The sequence below is a fragment of the Octopus sinensis genome, linkage group LG8 (genome assembly GCF_006345805.1).
Source record: "Octopus sinensis linkage group LG8, ASM634580v1, whole genome shotgun sequence".
In the NCBI taxonomy this organism is placed as follows: Eukaryota; Metazoa; Mollusca; class Cephalopoda; order Octopoda; family Octopodidae; genus Octopus; species Octopus sinensis.
In genome coordinates this window covers 102,865,000-102,885,248 of record NC_043004.1, presented here as the reverse complement: position 1 = coordinate 102,885,248, position 20,249 = coordinate 102,865,000, and the positions used below count along the sequence as shown (strand labels likewise).

General features: G+C 38.6%; 1 protein-coding gene across 3 annotated transcripts in view; it reads left to right on the top strand.

Annotated features, from left to right (window-relative positions):
- LOC115214899 (ornithine decarboxylase) overlaps positions 1-20,249 on the top strand; it is a 46,218-nt gene that overhangs the window by 14,290 nt on the left and 11,679 nt on the right. For all 3 annotated transcript variants that reach the window (XM_036505633.1, XM_036505632.1, XM_029783936.2), the window contains 4 exons: positions 2,873-3,007; positions 16,245-16,400; positions 17,055-17,151; positions 18,321-18,397. In XM_036505633.1, coding sequence (XP_036361526.1) covers positions 16,278-16,400; positions 17,055-17,151; positions 18,321-18,397 — 297 coding nt within the window. In that variant the 5' untranslated portion in view covers positions 2,873-3,007; positions 16,245-16,277. The remainder of the gene's footprint in view (positions 1-2,872; positions 3,008-16,244; positions 16,401-17,054; positions 17,152-18,320; positions 18,398-20,249) is intronic.

Below are 20,249 nucleotides of genomic sequence, written 5' to 3'. Positions count from 1 at the left end.
GTAAAAAGCACCCAGTACATTATGAAATGGTTAGCCTTAGGAATGGCATCCAGCCATAGAAACCATGCCAAAATAGACAAAAGAGCTTTGCACTGTCCACTGGCTTGCCAACTCCTGTCAAAGTGTCTAACCCATGCCAGCATGGAATGCAGATGTCAAATGATGATACTACTGCCCATAACTTGTTTAGGTAGAACACTAAATGCATTAAAGTTGGTACAAGGGACCCTCATCAAATCTAACTTTCAATATTTCAGAAAGATTGCATGGTTAAGGTTTCACCTAAGAACTTTTACTCATTTTATTTCTTTCGCAGCTCTTTAAGCTATTAATTAATGAGTTCTTGTCCTATAAATGTTCATACTTTACATTGTATTATGTGAAAAATAGATTTGTATTTTCAAAAATATTTCATGTATTTCTCATCACAGTTTTACTATTTCACCCACCTTGTGGTTGTTCAATCCAGTGCTCTGTAGTACTGTTGGCAGAGGCCATTCAGTTGCAATAATTCAAGCCATGTCTCCAGTCTGAAGATAACTTCCTCCTTTCTTTCTACCAATCTTGGGAGTCCTTGAACAATTAACAGTCAAGAGCACTGCTCTTCCCTCCATGACTAATTGGGGCGGAAAATAATATATAGCTTATAGGATGAGAAGTTGATTATAGTTATTAATTCGAAATATTTTACAAAAATGACCATTCCATTAGTTATATCTTCAGTGGCATACATATCGTTACTTAATTTTGCTGTTCAAGCAAAAGAACTGCATTTTTACGCAGGGCTGATTTGACTGTCCTTCCTATTTACTCCTTGAGCTGAGAAGTTTGAGTTTAATTAAAATAATGAATGTATGTGTTTAGATTGAACAAACCTATGTGTGATCAAAAGCCTTGGCTGCTAATTCCATAGGTATACACATTTTTTCGAGTTCAAGGAATTATTTTGTCTGTTTATCTTCGTGATGTTTCATGTTGATGCCTTAGTATAACTAGTGTCACCTTACAAACAAATTTAGTATATAGTGTTTTAGGTTCGAAACAAATGTGACGTTTATTTTCTGAGTAAGACACTACAGATCCTTTGTCTACTGTGTTTACAAACTAGTTTGTAGGAGTGGCTGTGTGGTAAGTAGCTTGCTTACCAACCACATGGTTCCGGGTTCAGTCCCACTGCGTGGCACCTTGGGCAAATGTCTTCTACTATAGCCTCGTGCCGACCAAAGCCTTGTGAGTGGATTTGGTAGACAGAAACTGAAAGAAGCCCGTCGTATATGTGTGCGTCTGTGTTTGTCCCCCTAGCATTGCTTGACAACTGATGCTGGTGTGTTTATGTCCCCGTCACTTAGCGGTTTGGCAAAAGAGACGATAGAATAAGTACTGGGCTTACAAAGAATAAGTCCCGGGGTCGAGTTGCTCGACTAAAGGCGGTGCTCCAGCATGGCCGCAGTCAAATGGCTGAAACAAGTAAAAGAAAGAAAGAATAAAAGAATAGTTAGTTTTTTAAAACTTAGTATGGCAGTATAATTCAATAAAACATTTTACCATATTATACTGCTACGGACACCAAAATGTACTGATGGCTGGTATCTGTTAACTACTTTATACTTTACGTCATTGAAACTAAACAGTACGACCAACGGGCTTATTAATTGATGATGGTGGTGTGATTCTATAAGATAAAACGTAAATATAAAATGTGGGTTTCTTTTGCTTTTCTATTTACCCTAATGTATCATTTATGATTGTTAAACATAAAGATAAGTATATCTACATAACTGAATAATACTTGTCTAATTAAGAGTTGCTTGCAGAGTTTACAGCTGCTTTAAAAGCTATGCAGTGTTTAACATTGACTCAACTAGTAAAATAAATAACTTCACTGTCCTCTCTACCTTTTAACATTATATCAGTTTTTCCGTGTCTTTCTGGCTACTTACAGTTTAGAATATTGCTCTGTCTGTTTTCCTAAATTCTGTCATAACATCATGTTTATATAATTGGAGTGTATATATATATAAAATAAAATTTTTGATCACAGCAACTAAAATGGTTGATATTTTGACATTAGTTTAAACTGATGGAAGCTTTTTCATGTATATTTATATTTTTAGCATTTTTATTTACCTGCATCTTGATTACAAGAATTTTTTTCTTTCTATTTTTCATATATATATATATATATATATATATATATATATATGTACCCATGAATAGGCGCAGGAGTGGCTGTATGATAAGTAGCTTGCTTACCAACCACATGGTCCTGGGTTTAATCCCACTGCATGGCACCTTGGGCAAGTGTCTTCTACTATAGGCCTCAGGCCGGCCAAAGCCTTGAGAGTGGATTTGGTTGATGGAAACTGTAAGAAGCCCATCGTATATGTGTATATATATACATATATGTTTGTGTGTCTGTTTGTCCTCCCAGGATCGCTTGACAACCAATGCCGGTGTGTTTACGTCCCTGTAACCTAGTAGTTCGGCAAAAGAGACCGATAGAATAAGCTCTGGTCTCGATTTGCTCAACTATAAAGGCGGTGCTCCAGCATGGCCGCAGTCAAATGACTGAAACAAGTAAGGAGTAATGGTCAAATTTGATATACTGACAGATTATAAATGATTCTGACTTTAACCTTTGGCAATTCATGACTGTGTTTCTAATGAAATTCGCTGTCTATATACTTCAATTACTTTTGGAAATGATATAAAAGCAACTATGGAACATAATTTATAACATTAAACTACAGCAGGTTTTAATTTCCTATAATCATTTTTAAAACTGCAAGTTTTGTACTTTAAAAACAGACGTGATGTGGGATAATTCTTTGGGCCAGTTCCCATTTTAATGTATTTTCTTGTCTTTTTTCAGGGCGGCTGTTCTGGTCTTTATTACATAGAAAATCCCGAAGGCTTCTGCCGTTTCAAGCGGAAATTCAACTTCAACGCAGAGCCACCGTGGGATCCCAGCTAGCATCGGCTGAGTGCAGGTGTTCCTATTGGCCAGGTAAGATGCTATATTACACATTTGTTGTTTGAGATGTTTTATTAGTAAATCAAGGGTTTTCAGACTTTTCATTTCATCATTTATAATTTTTCTACCTCGTTTTCTTCATACTTGTAACGAAACCATGTTTTCACATTTGTAAATAGATCTTTAGGGAACCTGAGGGAACCTGTGGAAGAGGCAGACCCAGGAAAACCTGGGACGAGGTGGTGAAGCACGACCTTCGAACTTTAGGTCTCACTGAGGAAATGACTAGAGACCGAGACCTCTGGAAGTGTGCTGTGCGCGAGAAGACCCGGCAGGACAAGTGAGTCCATAACCCGTGGCCTTCTACATGGGATGGAGCCAGCCTACGTATGCATACCTTCCCTTCTTGGGACACAAAACTCTACTTGTGAAGACGTGATGAGGCAAGTGAGGATCAGAATCGAAATCGATCAATGGAAATTGCGGATGTGCTACCAGTGCTGGTGGCATGTCAAAACTCTGCTTGTGAAGACCCGTTGAGGCAAGTGACGATCAGAATCGAAATCGATCAATGGAAATTGCAGATGTGTTACCAGTGCCGGTGGCATGTAAGAGAACTTTCCATTTCACGACCGTTGCCAGCACCGCCCTGTTTCGTGTCCGTTGCCAGCCTCGCCTGGCCCTCGTGCCGGTGGCACATAAAAAGCACCATCCGTTCGTGGCCGTTTGCCAGCTCTGTCTGGCACCAGTGCGGGTGGCACGTAAAAAGCACCCACTACACTCACGGAGTGGTTGGCGTTAGGAAGGGCATCCAGCCGTAGAAACACTGCCAGATTTGACTGGGCCTGATGAAGCCTTCTGGCTTCACAGACCCCAGTAGAACCGTCCAACCCATGCTAGCATGGAAAGCGGACGCTAAACGATGATGATGATGATGATGATCTTAATGAGATTATTGCAAAATGAATGAGATCATTGAATCTCTCACTTAACTAAAGCATATAGATTTATGTGTATGTGTGCATGTATACCTCTACCTCCACACCAAACAATTTATGTATGTCTGTCTGTGTTTTTATATATGCAAATAAAAGGCAATGATTTGGTCTAAGCATACCAGCCAAAATTTCAAATGAGATCTTCAACTTAATAACTCAATATATATACTCTATGTAATGTATTGAACTCTGATCTATTTAATTGAGCCTCAGTCTACTGTAAAGTCATATAAGTATTTATGTATATATACAGATACATCTGTACACATATACATACTGCGCACATTAACTGATATACATAGCAATAAATGTAGACACTCCTACACAGGCAGATACACACTCGCACAGTTGTATAAACCCTCGGGTGGAACTTGGTCACAATCAACAAATTTTTATATGTATGTATATATCTCACCATCTTTTAACGTCCATCGTATCGCTCCAATACACCACAACATTTGAACTTTGAACTTTTTTGTACTTTCTGCTTTTTATCTCTCTGTCTGGCATTTGCCATGATAGATCGCTGGCCACTACACATTCTTTTTTTTTCTCTCTCTGTTCCTTTCTGTGGAAGAGCATAGGCTCGAAACATTAAAGACTTTTTCACTTCCCAAGCGTTAAACTAATACATCTGTTTGTTGTCTACACTACCTGTCTTCGTCTTTTGTTTTTTGTGGGGGGTTTTTGTGTGAATTCTCCCTATATATATATACACACACACACTCATACGTGCACAGACTGTATCTCATGAGACTGGATTGTGCTTGGAAAGTTTTTCTCAAAGCCTAGGTCTCCTAGATAATGTTTCTAGTGGTAGACCCATTCATCCTGTGACTAATGTTTCCCATGAGATGAGCAAAGACCAATGCAATCTGCTGAGATACTGAGATACTTTATATTATCAACCCCAAAAAGCATAGAAAGCACAGCTAACTTAGATTGAATTTGAACTCCAGCATGCAGATAACCAGAACAAACACTGCAGGATATGCTATTCATTGTTCTAACAACTCCACCAGTTTGTTGTCTTAACTACTTCTACACAGTCACACACATCACTTCCACATATGCATCACTCCTATACATACACAGACAAGAGTTGCAGATGTTGAAATAACCTCTAATGAAAAATAAAAATAAATATTTAACATAAGTCATGTGATAAGCATTTTTCAACTACCTTCACCCCTACCCCACCTGTCAAAACTAAATCAATTTGGTTGATAGAAATTATACAGAAGCCAGCTATGTGTGTGTCTGTGTGTGACACAGACGTGGTTACATCATTTACATTTTTTCATAACCAATATGCCTTGTGGATGGTTTTATTATACGTGAAGATAGTGGAATAAAAATACCTTGCAAAATGAATGTTGGTTACTGAAAGAGTTGTAGAATACTCTCTCAATAACTTGTCAAATTCAAACCTGTATGGAAAAAAAAAATGGATGTAAAAATAAAAATGACATAAACACACAAACAAAACAAAACAAAAGGCGATTTTTCTCTGATTAAAAAGCAAATTGTATTGTGCTTGAGTGTAAACTAGAAAAACTGAACAGTTGTGAAATGTGGGGCTTGAATGCAGAGGATTTACAAAGACTAGAAAGAAAAGTAGTGAGCAATGTTCTGTTCTGTAATTTTAGATTACATGAACCATGTAGCACAAAGAAACTGGGGCAAAATGGTTAAAAAGAGAGATATAGTGTGCAAGAGGGAAGAGCACATTGGTATGGGCATGTGGTACATATGAAAGATGACTTGACGTGGATGGAACCTGTGGAAAAAGGGAGACCTAGAAAGACATGAGATACATTGAAGATTGATATTAGGAGAGTGATTCTCATAAAGCTGACAAAGGACTAATGGTTGATAGCATGCATTGCTAGGAAGGGCCCTCACCCATCCATGCAAGGATGGTATAGTAAGCATTATGATAGCCCCTGCCCATTCAAACTACCTTGGATACCAGAACATCCCGCTGTGCTTGAGGAGACCTATTGAGTCAAGTACATGAACATCGAAATAAATATCAATGGAAATAGTAGTTGTGATACCTGTGCCGGTGGCACATAAAAAGCACCATCTGAACGTGGCCGATGCTAGCGCCACCTCGACTGGCTTCTGTGCCGGTGGCACATAAAAAGCACCATCCGAATCATGGCCGATGCCAGAGCCGCCTCGACTGGCTTCCGTGCCGGTGGCACATAAAAAGCACCATCCGAATCGTGGCCGATGCCAGTGCCACCTCGACTGGCTTCCGTGCCGGTGGCACGTTAAAAGCACCAACCGATCGTGGCCGATGCCAGACTCCCCTGGCACGTAAAAAGCACCCACTACACTCGCAGAGTGGTTGGCGTTAGAAAGGGCATCCAGCTATAGAAACACTGCCAGATCAGACTGGAGCCTGGTGCAGCCTCTTGGCTTCCCAGACCCCAGTCGAACCGTCCAACCCGTGCTAGCGCGGAAAACGGACGTTAAACGATGATGATGTAGTGATGGTGACTTGATATTTATGTCTACATTTTGAGCTATATATTTAGTATATCTCTGTTAAGCCACCATCTGCTGCTCCTCTCCTTATTACATTTGGGCTTATTTCTCTTTTTAAGCTCTCTGGTACACTTTTATCTGTTGCTAATCTCTCCTTCACTAACCAGCTTACCTTCTCATCCACTGAACTCTCTCTCTCTCCATCATACTCTCACTGCAATTTTGTATCTTTTCCAATGCTCTCACCTCTATCATTGTTTTAAACCACAATTTCCCTCCTCATTCCCCACCCTCTATTCACTCTCTCTGTCATGGTCACGGTCATGTTGCTTTGACTGAATGAAGACACTGCAGAGCACAAAGCACACTTGATGATGATGATAATAATCCTTTCTACTAAAGGCACAAGGCTTGAAATTTTACGGGAGGGGTTAAGTCAATTACATCAACCCCAGTGTTCCGCTGGTAGTTGTTATATTGACCCTGAAAGGATGAAAGGTAAAGTCGACCTCCGCAGAATTTGAACTCAGAAAAAAAAAAAAGACAGATGAAATATTATTAAGTATTTTGCCTGGTGTACCAACGATTCTGCCAGTTTGCTGCCTTGATAATAATAATAATAATAATAATAATAATAATAGTTCCATGACAAGATGGACTCAATATATTCTGTAAAGTGAGATAATGCAGAGAAGATTCTTAAATTTGTTCGAAGACTTGACATCTGTACAGTGCCATGATAAAGTGCATCCAGCACCCTTTGAAATGGTTGATGTTATGAAGGACACCCTTTCTGTAGAAATAATGCCAAAACAGAAAACTGGAATGAGGCATGATCAGTGTGGAAAGGCAGTAATGTTGTATAAGAACTGACTCATATTGTGATGATTCATCCGACTCTTGCCAACAGAGAGAGCAGGCATAAAAGTTGTGTGTATATGTCTACACACACACACACACAAAATTGTTTGAAGTTGCTATCAATATAGACTTGGCACATGTATTGAGTCCTTCATTCAATGTTTTTATACATTTAAAGACACTTCTTTTATAGTCTTGTAAATATACACACTTATTTGTAGTGAAGCATGTATTTATGTACGTGTAATGTGTTTACATATATATGTCTATATCCTTGAATCTCTTAACTCTTTTACTTGTTTCAGTCATTTGACTGTGGCCATGCTGGAGCACCGCCTTTAATCGAGCAACTCGACCCCGGGACTTATTCTTTTGTAAGCCCGGTACTTATTCTATCGGTCTCTTTTGCCGAACCGCTAAGTAACGGGGACATAAACACACCAGCATCGGTTGTCAAGCAATGCTAGGGGGACAAACACACACACGCATATATATACATATATACGATGGGCTTCTTTCAGTTTCCGTCTACCCAATCCACTCACAAGGCTTTGGTCGGCCTGAGGCTATAGTAGCCTCAGGTGCCACGGTGCCACGCAGTGGGACTGAACCGGAACCACGTGGTTGGTAAACAAGCTACTTACCACACAGCCACTCCTGCGCCTGAATATATATTAATATATTCCCAAAGGAAGAGTTTAATTCTACTGCAACAGTTTCTACAACAATAAATACTATTTAGTAATATTCCATGATAAATGAATATAAGTTTGTATTCTTTACAAATTTACACTCCTTCCTCCATGCTAGTTGTTTCAGGTAATTGTATAGATGTTTGCCTATGTGATTATAGTACTGTTCGGATACCTTACCTAATAGCGAATTTTCTTTCAAGTTTAGAATGTCGCCAGAATTTTACTTTAGCAAATCTAGGATTGGGACAATCTTGGTAGCATCCCATTCCTAAGTACACCCACTAAATTATTTACTAATGATTATAGTGAATTTCGAAGACAGAGACTGAGTCTCCTTGTCTTAACATTGCACTCTAATAAGAAACAAATTTCACCATCACATAATCAGTGGTGTTTGTTTGCAGTCCATACTAGGGGAAAATATTAGATTGCTTGGGAATACATGAAGTTTGGCAACAGAAAAAGCATCTGACCATAAAGATACTGTATCAACAAATCTGAACCCATCAGAATACACATTTTCGTTTGTGTCTGATTAGTAGTACTCCTCATTCTGTGTTTGACTCTACTGCTTATTCCTCTGCAACTGACTTTAACTGTTATCACTCTTGAGTTAATGAAGCAGGTACCAGAAATATGCTACAGATGAGCTGGCTTTGTTTAAATAGGAATAATATGGTTGACTACTCTGTCAAATGTAATGCTTATTTATTCATATTGTATTCAGTTGACCAGGTATTGTCTTGTAACTTCAAGATTGCGATGATGATGATCATCATCATCATCGTTTAACGTCCGTTCTCCATGCTAGCATGGGTTGGACGGTTCGACCGGGGATCTGGGAAGTCAGAAGGCTGCACCAGGCTCCGGTCTTATCTGGCAATGTTTCTACAGCTGGATGCCCTTCCTAACGCCAACCACTCCGTGAGTGTAGTGGGTGCTTTTTACGTGCCACCTGCACTGGTGCCAGGCGAGGCTGGCATCGGCCACGGTTGGATTGGTGCATTTTACGTGCCACCTGCACGGAAGCCAGTCGAGGCGGCACTGGCTTCGGCCACGATTCGGATGGTGCTTTTTACGTGCCACCGACACGGAAGCCAGTCAAGATGAGTGTTTATTTTCGAAATGACATTATAGCGAATGCATAAGAGGCTGAATCTGGCCAGTTTAAACATAAAACAAGGTAGAATATTTACATTGTATATGGCAAGTTTAAATGCTGAAGAGTTAGTCTAAACACTGTTTAACGTACTGCCATCAGTCATTCCTCTTGTCTTTCAATCATGACTGGTTAAAAATTCATGTACAATATGAAATTCTTCTCATCTTTCATCACATTAATGATCTGTCTAGGACAAATTTTGTGTTATTTAGCATTCTTTTTAATACTTAAAACACAATTTCACATACATTTACCTTGTTATTTTAATTTTTATATATTATTCTTCATTTCAACTTGTAAATCAGCTTTCTACCAAAATGATTTTATTCTGCAAATACCAAGCACACTAGGAGGTGATAAATCTTAAAACCTGCATCTTCTTGAGTGCTAGAAATTTTTTGCAATTTTATTTATACATAGTAATTGCTAATATTGCACAAGGTTTGTTGTACAGTTGTCTGTTGAAAAATACATGAGTTTTTGTGATAACTCAGTTCTCTGAATCAGGAATTCATTATCAATGTCAGAAGCTCTTCATCCGAGTCAGAAAGAAGGTACTTTGTCAATGTTAACCATTTGGTTATTAGAACTCCTCCCTTAGTCCCTCTATTTTCCATTACTAGGCATTCTACATTTCTGTATATATAATTGCTACAACACTTGTTCGGGTTATCTCTACAGATTTTCTATAGAAATTAAAGTCAGCACTGATTTTGTTACGTTTCATATCTGACATGCTTCATCTAGAATACGGTATTGACTTACAGAAACATTTAATGTACATTGTAGTGTATTATGGTTGCATAACAAAATACCATATCCTTACATGTTTGCCACTAGTCCTTTAATTTTTCCTGGTGGATAAGTTTTGTTTTCTTTATTTGAAAAGAGACAAAAGAGCTGCTATCTCCTATCTGAGCTTAAAGGGTGTTAGTTCAAACAAGGATTTGGACCGTAACAACCCATCCAGCCTATGCCAATATGTAAAGCACTGCAAATTTAGACAATAGATTTTTATTTTCTGCATGTGCTGGAGTAGAGGTGGAACGAATTGCATATGAAACTTTAGCAATTTCCTTCCTCTCTCTTTGATATATTTCACTAATTATCACCAAGTTCAAAGGTGGTGAGCTGGCAGAATTGTTAGCACACCAGGCAAAATGCTTTGTGGCTTTTCATCTGTCTTTATGTTCTGAGTTCAGATTCCACTAAGGTTGACTTGGCCTTTCATCCTTTCAGGGGTTGATGTAATTGACCTTCCCTCCTCCTCCTGAAATTGCAGGCCTTGTGTTAAAATTTGAAACCATTAATTGTTACCAAGTTCAGAGATAGGGAACATTTTTATGTTAGAAGGCTGCATCAGACAAGTTCACATTTCAAAATTTTTGTGGTGCTAAACCTATTATTTTATAAAATATGCATAAAAATTCTAATGAAATATGAAAAAACAATAATTTTGAAATAAGCACACACATCCATGGCATTTTTCCAACAAATTCTTTAAGTTTTCTAGATTTTAAATACAATTGTATTTTTAACCAAATAACTACTAATGTAAACAAATGTATAAATAAGTGTTCTAAAATTTGCAATTGGTTGGAAGGGTAGGCTTGAAATAAAATCAAATCAATAGACTTAGACCAGTATAAGGATTTTCTCAGACGTTGGCCTTCTTTTAGATGGCTGCACTTAGCCCAGCCCTTTAGAAGCCAGCAGGCTCTCTACACCTGATCTAGTTGATACTAGGATATATATTTGACTGCTTTCTCATTGAAGTGAATGTTTCAGTCTCTGAAGAAGTATGGATTACACTTTATGTTCAAGCTTGGGGTACATTATCTGTGAATATATTGCTTTAATTGAGAATTATTCATATGACTTGTTTCTCTCACCTTATCAGTATACTTTTTATTTAACGTGGCCGTTGCCAGCCTCGCCTGGCCCCCCCGTGCCGGTGGCACGTAAAACGCACCATCCGACCGTGGCCGTTTGCCAGCCCCGTCTGACATGTAAAAAGCACCCACTACACTCACGGAGTGGTTGGCGTTAGGAAGGGCATCCAGCCGTAGAAGCATTGCCAGATCAGACTGGGCCTGGTGCAGCCTTCTGGCCTCCCAGACTCCAGTTGAACCGTCCAACCCATGCTAGCATGGAAAGCGGACGCTAAATGATGATGATCTCCCTTGGTCATTAATTTCACAAGCATAATGTATGTTTGTAAGTTTGCTTTGTAATTGTCTTGTTTGGTCCCGTTGGACCTCACATGAGGCAAGTGTCTTCTACGAGTGCCTCATTTTCACCAATACCTTGCATTGTAATATGGTAGATGGAATCTGCCAAAGCTTGTTGTGTGTGTGACAGAAATGGAGGTAAGAGATAACATCTACATCTTTAGCTGGTATACATCACCAATATGAGCCTTCGTTTTTCACTTTCTGTCTCTATTATTTACTTCTTCAATCTCTGATTTCTTCCCAATACACACCTTCCCACTCTCTTATTGATCAAGCTTCTTTTGACACTGTTGTGGCTGATTGCCAGTGCCGCCTAGACTGGCTTCGTGCCGGTGGCACGTAAAAAGCACCATCCGAATCGTGGCCAATACCAGCGCCACCTTGACTGGCTACTGTGCCGGTGGCACGTAAAACGCACCATCCGACCGTGGCCGTTTGCCAGCCCCGTCTGACATGTAAAAAGCACCCACTACACTCACGGAGTGGTTGGCGTTAGGAAGGGCATCCAGCCGTAGAAGCATTGCCAGATCAGACTGGGCCTGGTGCAGCCTTCTGGCCTCCCAGACTCCAGTTGAACTGTCCAACCCATGCTAGCATGGAAAGCGGACGCTAAATGATGATGATCTCCCTTGGTCATTAATTTCACAAGCATAATGTATGTTTGTAAGTTTGCTTTGTAATTGTCTTGTTTGGTCCCGTTGGACCTCACATGAGGCAAGTGTCTTCTACGAGTGCCTCATTTTCACCAATACCTTGCATTGTAATATGGTAGATGGAATCTGCCAAAGCTTGTTGTGTGTGTGACAGAAATGGAGGTAAGAGATAACATCTACATCTTTAGCTGGTATACATCACCAAATATGAGCCTTCGTTTTTCACTTTCTGTCTCTATTATTTACTTCTTCAATCTCTGATTTCTTTCCCAATACACACCTTCCCACTCTCTTATTGATCAAGCTTCTTTTGACACTGTTGTGGCTGATTGCCAGTGCCGCCTAGACTGGCTTCCGTGCCGGTGGCACGTAAAAAGCACCATCCGAATCGTGGCCAATACCAGCGCCACCTTGACTGGCTACTGTGCCGGTGGCACGTAAAATGCACCAATCCGATTGTGGCCATTGCCATCCTTGCCTGGCACGTAAAAAGCACCCACTACACTCACGGAGTGGTTGGCGTTAGGAAGGGCATCCAGCTGTAGAAACACTGCCAAATCAGACTGGAGCCTGGTGCAGCCTTCTGGCTTCCCAGATCCCCGGTCGAACCGTCCAACCCATGCTAGCATGGAGAACGGACGTTAAACAATGATGATGACTACTTTTTAATTAACCCTGTAAATTTTTGTGCACTTTCTTGTGTGGTTTTGTTACCTGTGAGGCATAAGGTTGGTTAAATGTGTAAAAGCTCCTATTCTGCTTCCTGGATAATACCATCTTTAGGCCTGTGAGCGTATTAATCAGTTCTCTATTACAGCCACTTGAGTCAAACTCTCAGCAAGGATGTGGTATCATGACCACATGGTGGACCAATACCTGCTACACTCTTAAAATATCTTGACTGAAATGGAACACAGTCCTTCTCCCTCTTCCCTAAGATCTGTGGACTCTTATTCAATTTAGACCCTCTACCACCTAACAAAAACCAAACTTCTTATTTTTCACCAAGACTTAATTCTTTCATTCTTCTTTTGCTGTCCAGATGGATTCGGATACGAAGAATGAAAAAATTAAGTCTTGGTGAGAAATAAGAAGTTTGGTACTCAAATGGTGGTCTCTCTACAAATATAGACTTTGCTCTCTCTGCCTCTGACGTCTCACTCTGATGGCTGTAACAAAGTCTTCCAGTTACTTTGGTTCAGTCTCACTCCTCCACTCTTCTGAATATATCTGCTGCATTAACCATTTTCTGAACACCTTCAACCACTGTTGCTCTCCTCATATTAATGATATCTATCTCACTTCAACCATCTGTGGCTGATTCTCTCACACACTTCATATTGACTTCATTAGTGCAGTAACCAATTCTTTTGCAATTAACACTTTACAGTTAGTTTATTCCTACGTGGATCTTTAGCATACACTTTTGGTCTCTTTTTCATCATCTGCACCCATCAGATCACCCAATCTTTCAGTTGGTTCATTTTGCTCAAAACTTTACTTGTACAAACAGTACAGCCTACAACACTTGGAGAAAATCACCTACCCTACAAACAGGATGGCATTTACCTATTACCATAACTTACACATAACTATCCTCCAAATACAAAAGATACCTGCTCTGTATCACTGCTCTAAAATGTGTTGCCTCTGAACTGCGGCCATTCTTTCTGATTCCTTTCAAAAGTAATGTCTACCAATTTAAAGGTATTGCCATCCCTGTACTTTTCAACAATGATGGGGTTTTTTTAAGTAGTCCTTCCTTAGAAAAAGCTCTACCTCTGTTGGCTGCTTTGCATCCAGCTCCCCCACTGCACATGCTTGTACACCAGGCCCCTCCATCACCACAGATACATGCATACCAATTGGAAAAGCACTTCCAATTACTTCAAACAAGCCCTGAATTTAGCCTCTGACCTTGCTCTCTCTCTACAAATATCTATCCTAATCTTAAGAAGCATTCAACAGTGTGTCCCCTGATCAAGAAACATAGCCCCTCTTACCTGCCAGCTAGAAATTTTGTGAAATGTATTTCTCTCTCTCTCTCACATAAACATTTGCATTCTGATCAACTCTGGTATGCCTCATGTTTCTTTTTCTCCCTACTCTGTCTTATATCCATCAAAGTATAGCTTACTATCACCTCTAAATTTCTTATGCTGATTACAGCACCTTACAGTTTTGCTTAACATTTACAACAAGCATCATTTACATTCAGTTTTGACAACTTCCTTATAGGGACCTCAAAACACTCTCTAATGATATCATGCTAATTTTGTCTCCTTCAGGGACACAATCATTACAGTATTGTAGCCTATCCTTAAACATGAACGGCGTATAATTAGAACTCTCAAGGTTACTACTAAAGCTAGTCTTCACCATTTCTACAAATTTGTCTTGGCATTTGCACACACTCTCAACATAGAAAAAAAACTACATCACAATTACTGGCCTTCCTCTTCAGTATTTGATAATATTTCAGCTCCTCAACAACCAATGATTCCAAAGCTCTAATGAAATCCATAAGGGAATACTATTCCCACATCTGGGATGGTGCTGCTGCCACACTATGTTCTTGATTTCATCCTCCCTCCCCACAAAAAACCACACGGCTGATTGGCATGGAGTTGCACTTGACACTACACTGCAACTTCTGGCTTATGGATGTGCTGTGTCCTTGCTTTAATACATTGACTTCTCCACACAGCTTACTGATTTTTATATCACCTTCATTCAGGCACTCACACGTTTTTCTTCCTTTGGTTTCTTGTGTTGTATCTCTCCTGCAAGCCCTGCACTTACTAATATGCCTGGTCCTTGCCTCTCTAGAATTTCCATGCTTTCCAGGAAATGCAGATTTCAGCTTGCAAGCTGTTCAAGAGGAGCCTAGGCAGCATCAATCTCATCAATTTGTGACAGCTTGCAAAAGCTATATGCAGTACTCTTTCTTTGGGGGGTCAAACCAATTAAAAATACTGGTGAAAAGTATAGAAACTAATTTCAAACAAAAAAAAAAACTTGTATAATATATTTGTTTTGCTTAGATGGAGGCTAAACATTTTATTCGCCAATGTAGAACAATAAAATGAATACCTTGTTTTTCTTTTGATCTAGTCTTTCTTGTCTCGCTGTCGTATCTCTATCAAAAAAAAAAAAATGCACACACATCCTGAAATAAGACATTGACATTATATATAAAATATGTCTGTCTGTATTTCACATTTGCATAGATTGGGTGGATTTGAAGTTTCCAGTTGTCTGCAAATGTCTCCTTAATGAACTTGTGCAGTAGTTGTTATATGTCCAGCTGATGAAAATTTGCCTAATATCAGTTGAAACTTAGTCCAGTGAGAAAGGCAATTACTGTTTTAGTAAGGTAAACCAAATATTGAGTAGGGGTACAGCAGAACTGGAGTTGTTGACCTTGAAAGGTCAGGTACCTTCACTTGTTACTGTGCAGAGCTCACAGTAAGAGGAATAATTTGTTAGTGGCAGTGCCCACCTCTGAAGCAACTAAGAGAGTTTAGATATTCAATTTGAAAATCTGTTGGATGAGATGTTTAACCCTTTTGTTACCAACCTGGCTGAAACTGGCTTCAGTTCTGAGTACAAATGTCTTGTTTACATGAGTTTTGAATTAAAATCTTCCACCAAACCTTAGCCACAATTTATGTTCCTAACACTAGCTGAATGATAACTGAGTTATTTTACTAAATTCTTTTATATTTAAAGTAATTGAAATAACTACAGAGCATCTCAAAATAAATACAGTAACAAAAGAATTAAAGACAAAATGTGAAAAATAAGGTGGGATTCCCAAAAAAATGGTAGGTTGGATGAAGCATTTAGCACAGGTCTGAAAAGTGAGACACAGCAAGGTTGATAAGAGAAAACTGATTGGTCTGAGTAGAGAGATATATCCTGCTAAATAGTTCATCATCCCAAATATGTGAATAGTATTTTCATTGTGTCTTATTTCAGAGAGGGTAAGCAATTACAAAAACTGCAACTTTCCTGGTCCCAAACAGAAATATTTTCGATGCAGTTTTATTGGAATAAGAATAAATCCAATTTTTTGTTACTCATTTTCAAATTTCAGAATAATTTCTTTCTTTTTTTCTATTTCCTTCAAGTATTTCCATCTTAATATTTTTTTTCATCTTGCTTTCAGATTGTTTGTATTATTACTTGATCACTCCTCTCTATGCCGCTTGAAGATTCCTCCGAAATTATGAGACGCCAAATGAACATCGTAGTCCCAGAACTGCTTCCCAATCCTTCCCACAAGGAGCTTGTAGCTCAACTGATAGAAGATCGCAAAAAAACGGTAAGTTCTTTATAGTTGATTTGTTGTTCTTAAAACCCAAAATGGTAGATGTCAAAATTCATGGATCAGCTGACAAAATGCCTTACCAATGGATGTCTCAGTGGATGTCTCTACACTTTAAATTCAAATCTTGTTGGGGGTCAACTTCGCTTTTCATATTTGGTTTTATACTTTGTGAGCCACTACTACATGTAGTGACATAACAGCAGTTGTTAGGGTAGTTGGTTATATTATGAACCACTGTTTTTATCATCCTTGCCTACTTGTTTGTCTTGCTTATTGAGCAGATTATTTGGTTATTGAGTGTGCAGTTCTACTCTATTTCACATGCTGTTTGTCGAGAAAGCTACAAATTGCAAAACTTTTATGAAAACTCTACATTGACAATCATAGATACAAAGCAGGATATAGTATTTTTCTCAGATATTTTTTCAAAATACATTCAAATAAAAATGAGATACACAATAAAAAAAACTGTGTTTTCATTTAGTAACTTAATATTAGGTCAAATATTACTCCTGATAATAAAAGATTGCAAACCACTGACTGTAAAGTACCTTTGTTAACTGTTACCATTTCTATAGAATTAATTCACCTCTTGTTATGTAACAGCAAGTAAATTGTAGTTCTAACAGTAATTATTTTGTTCTACAGGGATGTGAAGATGCTTTCACCATTTGCAACATTGGTGATATTATTGAAAAGTATTGTAACTGGAATGTCAAACTACCAAGAATCAAGCCATTTTATGGTAAGTACAAGTACTTGAGAATATATTGCATGTCCTAAAAACAAGCTGCCATGTAAAAAGCATTAGTGTGGGTGCTGGTGCTGCATAAAAATCACCCAGTATACTCTGTGGAGTGGTTGACATTAGGAAGGACATCCAGCTGTAGAAACCAAGCTAAAATAGACTGGAACTTGGTGTGGCCCCTAGCCTTACCAGTTCAGACCATACCAGCATGGAAAACAGATGTCAAATGATGATGATGATGATGATGCTATCTCGGTACTGTATGTAAAGAATCTATTGACAATGAATTCTTCCAAGTATTTCATTGTATTAGAAAATATTTACAACTGTTTATGTTGCCAGAGAAAGGTCTTTGTGATAGTATAAGGGTCATGTGTTCTAATTTTGCTACAACCTTTGTGCTGTGTCTCATCTCTCTGCCTAGCTCAACAAAAGGTGCTGCTACTACTGCTGCTTCATTGTTGAGTAGTTCATGATACAAAGGGCGATATAAACTACTTCTTCCAACATTGTGTAAATGTCCAAAATATAGGCACAGATCTATTTATTTCTTGTATAAGAACCAAGAATCAAATTTTGCTGCGGTTATATTGTTTAAGGCGGCGAGCTGGTAGAAACGTTAGCACGCCGGGCGAGATTCGTAGCCGTATTTCGTCTGTCGTTACGTTCCGAGTTCAAATTCCGCCGAGGTCGACTTTGCCTTTCATCCTTTCGGGGTCGATAAATTAAGTACCAGTTACGCACTGGGGTCGATGTAGTCGACTTAATCCCTTTGTCTGTCCTTGTTTGTCCCCTCTGTGTTTAGCCCCTTGTGGGTAGTAAAGAAATATATATTGTTTAGAGAAATGACTCCTGGATTCATCATCATCATCGTCTAACGTCAGTTTTCCATGCTAGCATGGGCTAGATGGTTTGATTGGGGTTTGGGAAGCCAGGAGGATGCACCAGGCTCCAGTCTGATCCTGCAGTGTTTCTACAGCTGGATGCCCTTCCTAATGCCAACCACTATGGAAGTAACTCTACCAAAAGTTTAAAGATACTCATTAATGGATGAATCTATAGACTAATGTTTTTAAAAAGCCAGTTAACCTCATATTATTGTGTAAATAATTGCCACCATTGCAACATAGAGGAAGCTTCAGTATAATCTCTGGGTTTACTTTCAGCTGTTAAGTGCAATGATGATCCTGTGGTTCTGAAGACCTTGGTCAGCCTTGGAACAGGATTTGATTGTGCCAGTATGGTGAGTTTGTCTTAACATTCTCGCACTCTTAAAGCCTTCTAGTTTTTCACCGACATCATCGTCTCTTTCCATCACTTCATATTTTCTCTCTGCTCCATCTCTCACACCCAGCTAAATGTTACACGGTATAATTACACATTGTTGCCTCTCACTATTACAAATTAACATTTTTCGAAATGAGAAGCATTGCAATGTTTTCATTAAAGCTTCGGCTGGATATTTCCATCAAGTATTGAATGATGTAGCAGGTTTAGTATTCTACTAAATAACACGGTGTAAAGGTCACGCAGTAGTGTTGGCTGTATTCAACTACTCACTGCCTTTAAACTAGATAAGTTTATCAACTCCTCTATCCCAATTAATTTCATCATTAACTTTGTTAAAGTAGATCAGTAGCTCATTTGCTTTGCTTCCATATTTAGCTTTGTTGGATGTCTTGTGATTAGATTTTTGAGGTCAACCTGTATTTAGTGTCAGTTGCTTTCAAAATCTGATGTTGACCTTCTAATTTGTCTCTGACATTGTGGGTTTTTTATTGTTTTTAATTCCCTCTCAATGTTGTTTCACTGATTTTTTTTTTTTTGATTTTTTTTTTTTTTTTATTCTTTTACTGGTTTCAGTCATTGGACTGCAGCCATGCCAGGGCACTGCCTTCCAGAACTTTTAGTCGGTCATATCAGCCTCAGTACTTATTTCAGTCTCGTACTTATTTTATCAAGTGGCTAAGATAATATTTTAACACAACACAACTTTTTTTTTAAACTGACTGCATTGGTAAACACACACACATAGATACAGACATATACACACACACAAGTCATGCATCAAAACAATCAAATGTTAATTGAAGCGTCACCCCATGCATTTGAGGGGGCTTTTGGGGTGCTCTCTCCCTCCCCCTCTCTCTCTCTCTCTCTCCAAAGTTTCATCATGTACAGGCTTCCTTAAAAAATCAATTCATGGTGAAATTTCAAAAATCACTGTCAACCTTTTCCCTGTAAAAATTGCACACACACACACACACGACAAGCTTTTGCAGAATTTCTGTCTACCAAATTCCACTCAATATATTGGCCAACCCAAGATTATAAGTAAATACTTGTTCAAGCTGCTGTACCATGGGGTCAGACCCAGAATCATGTTTGCTGTGGTGCAGACCTAGTGCATGCAAAATAATTTAGATGTTAGATGTCTGTGTGATAACACATGATTTGCCAATGAAGAGTTTGTAGTTGAACAATCAATAACAAAAAAAAAACTGCTCTGTATTTATTCCCTGTCTTTGCAATGTTAGAAAGCAGGACTCCCGAAAATTGGACGTGAAGATGTTATAGAATCTTTTGGATCATGAATACTTGTTAATTAATAGTATATATTAAAGATTTCATAGCTGATCTAAGATAAAGAAGACAGTTTATTTGGAACTATAAGGGTGCTGATATTTGAATTATCATCTTTTGTATTTTTACGTGTTACAGTGTGTAAGCACACTGTTCTCCACATGATACACAATTCTTTGATAAATTCCTCGCTGTAAACATAAAACTGTGGGACTTAGTTTTAGATGTTTACAATGCTGCATCCGTGTTTAATCTTTAGTTTTTTTTTTTTTTTTGCATACAAATTGTATTCACGACATGTATTTCATAGAATTAAAGAATTCCTATTTATAATGTCATGTTTATACTCTATAAATTTCTTGTTTGACAAAAATCAAAATCTTTGAAGAACCATTACTAAGAGAATCAATCATTCAGCCATTTCTTTTCTCTGTGAAACCCAGTTTTCAGTTCATTATTTTACAACATAGTCAGTATGTTGAATGTGTTGTAGAATTATGTCACAGTACCAT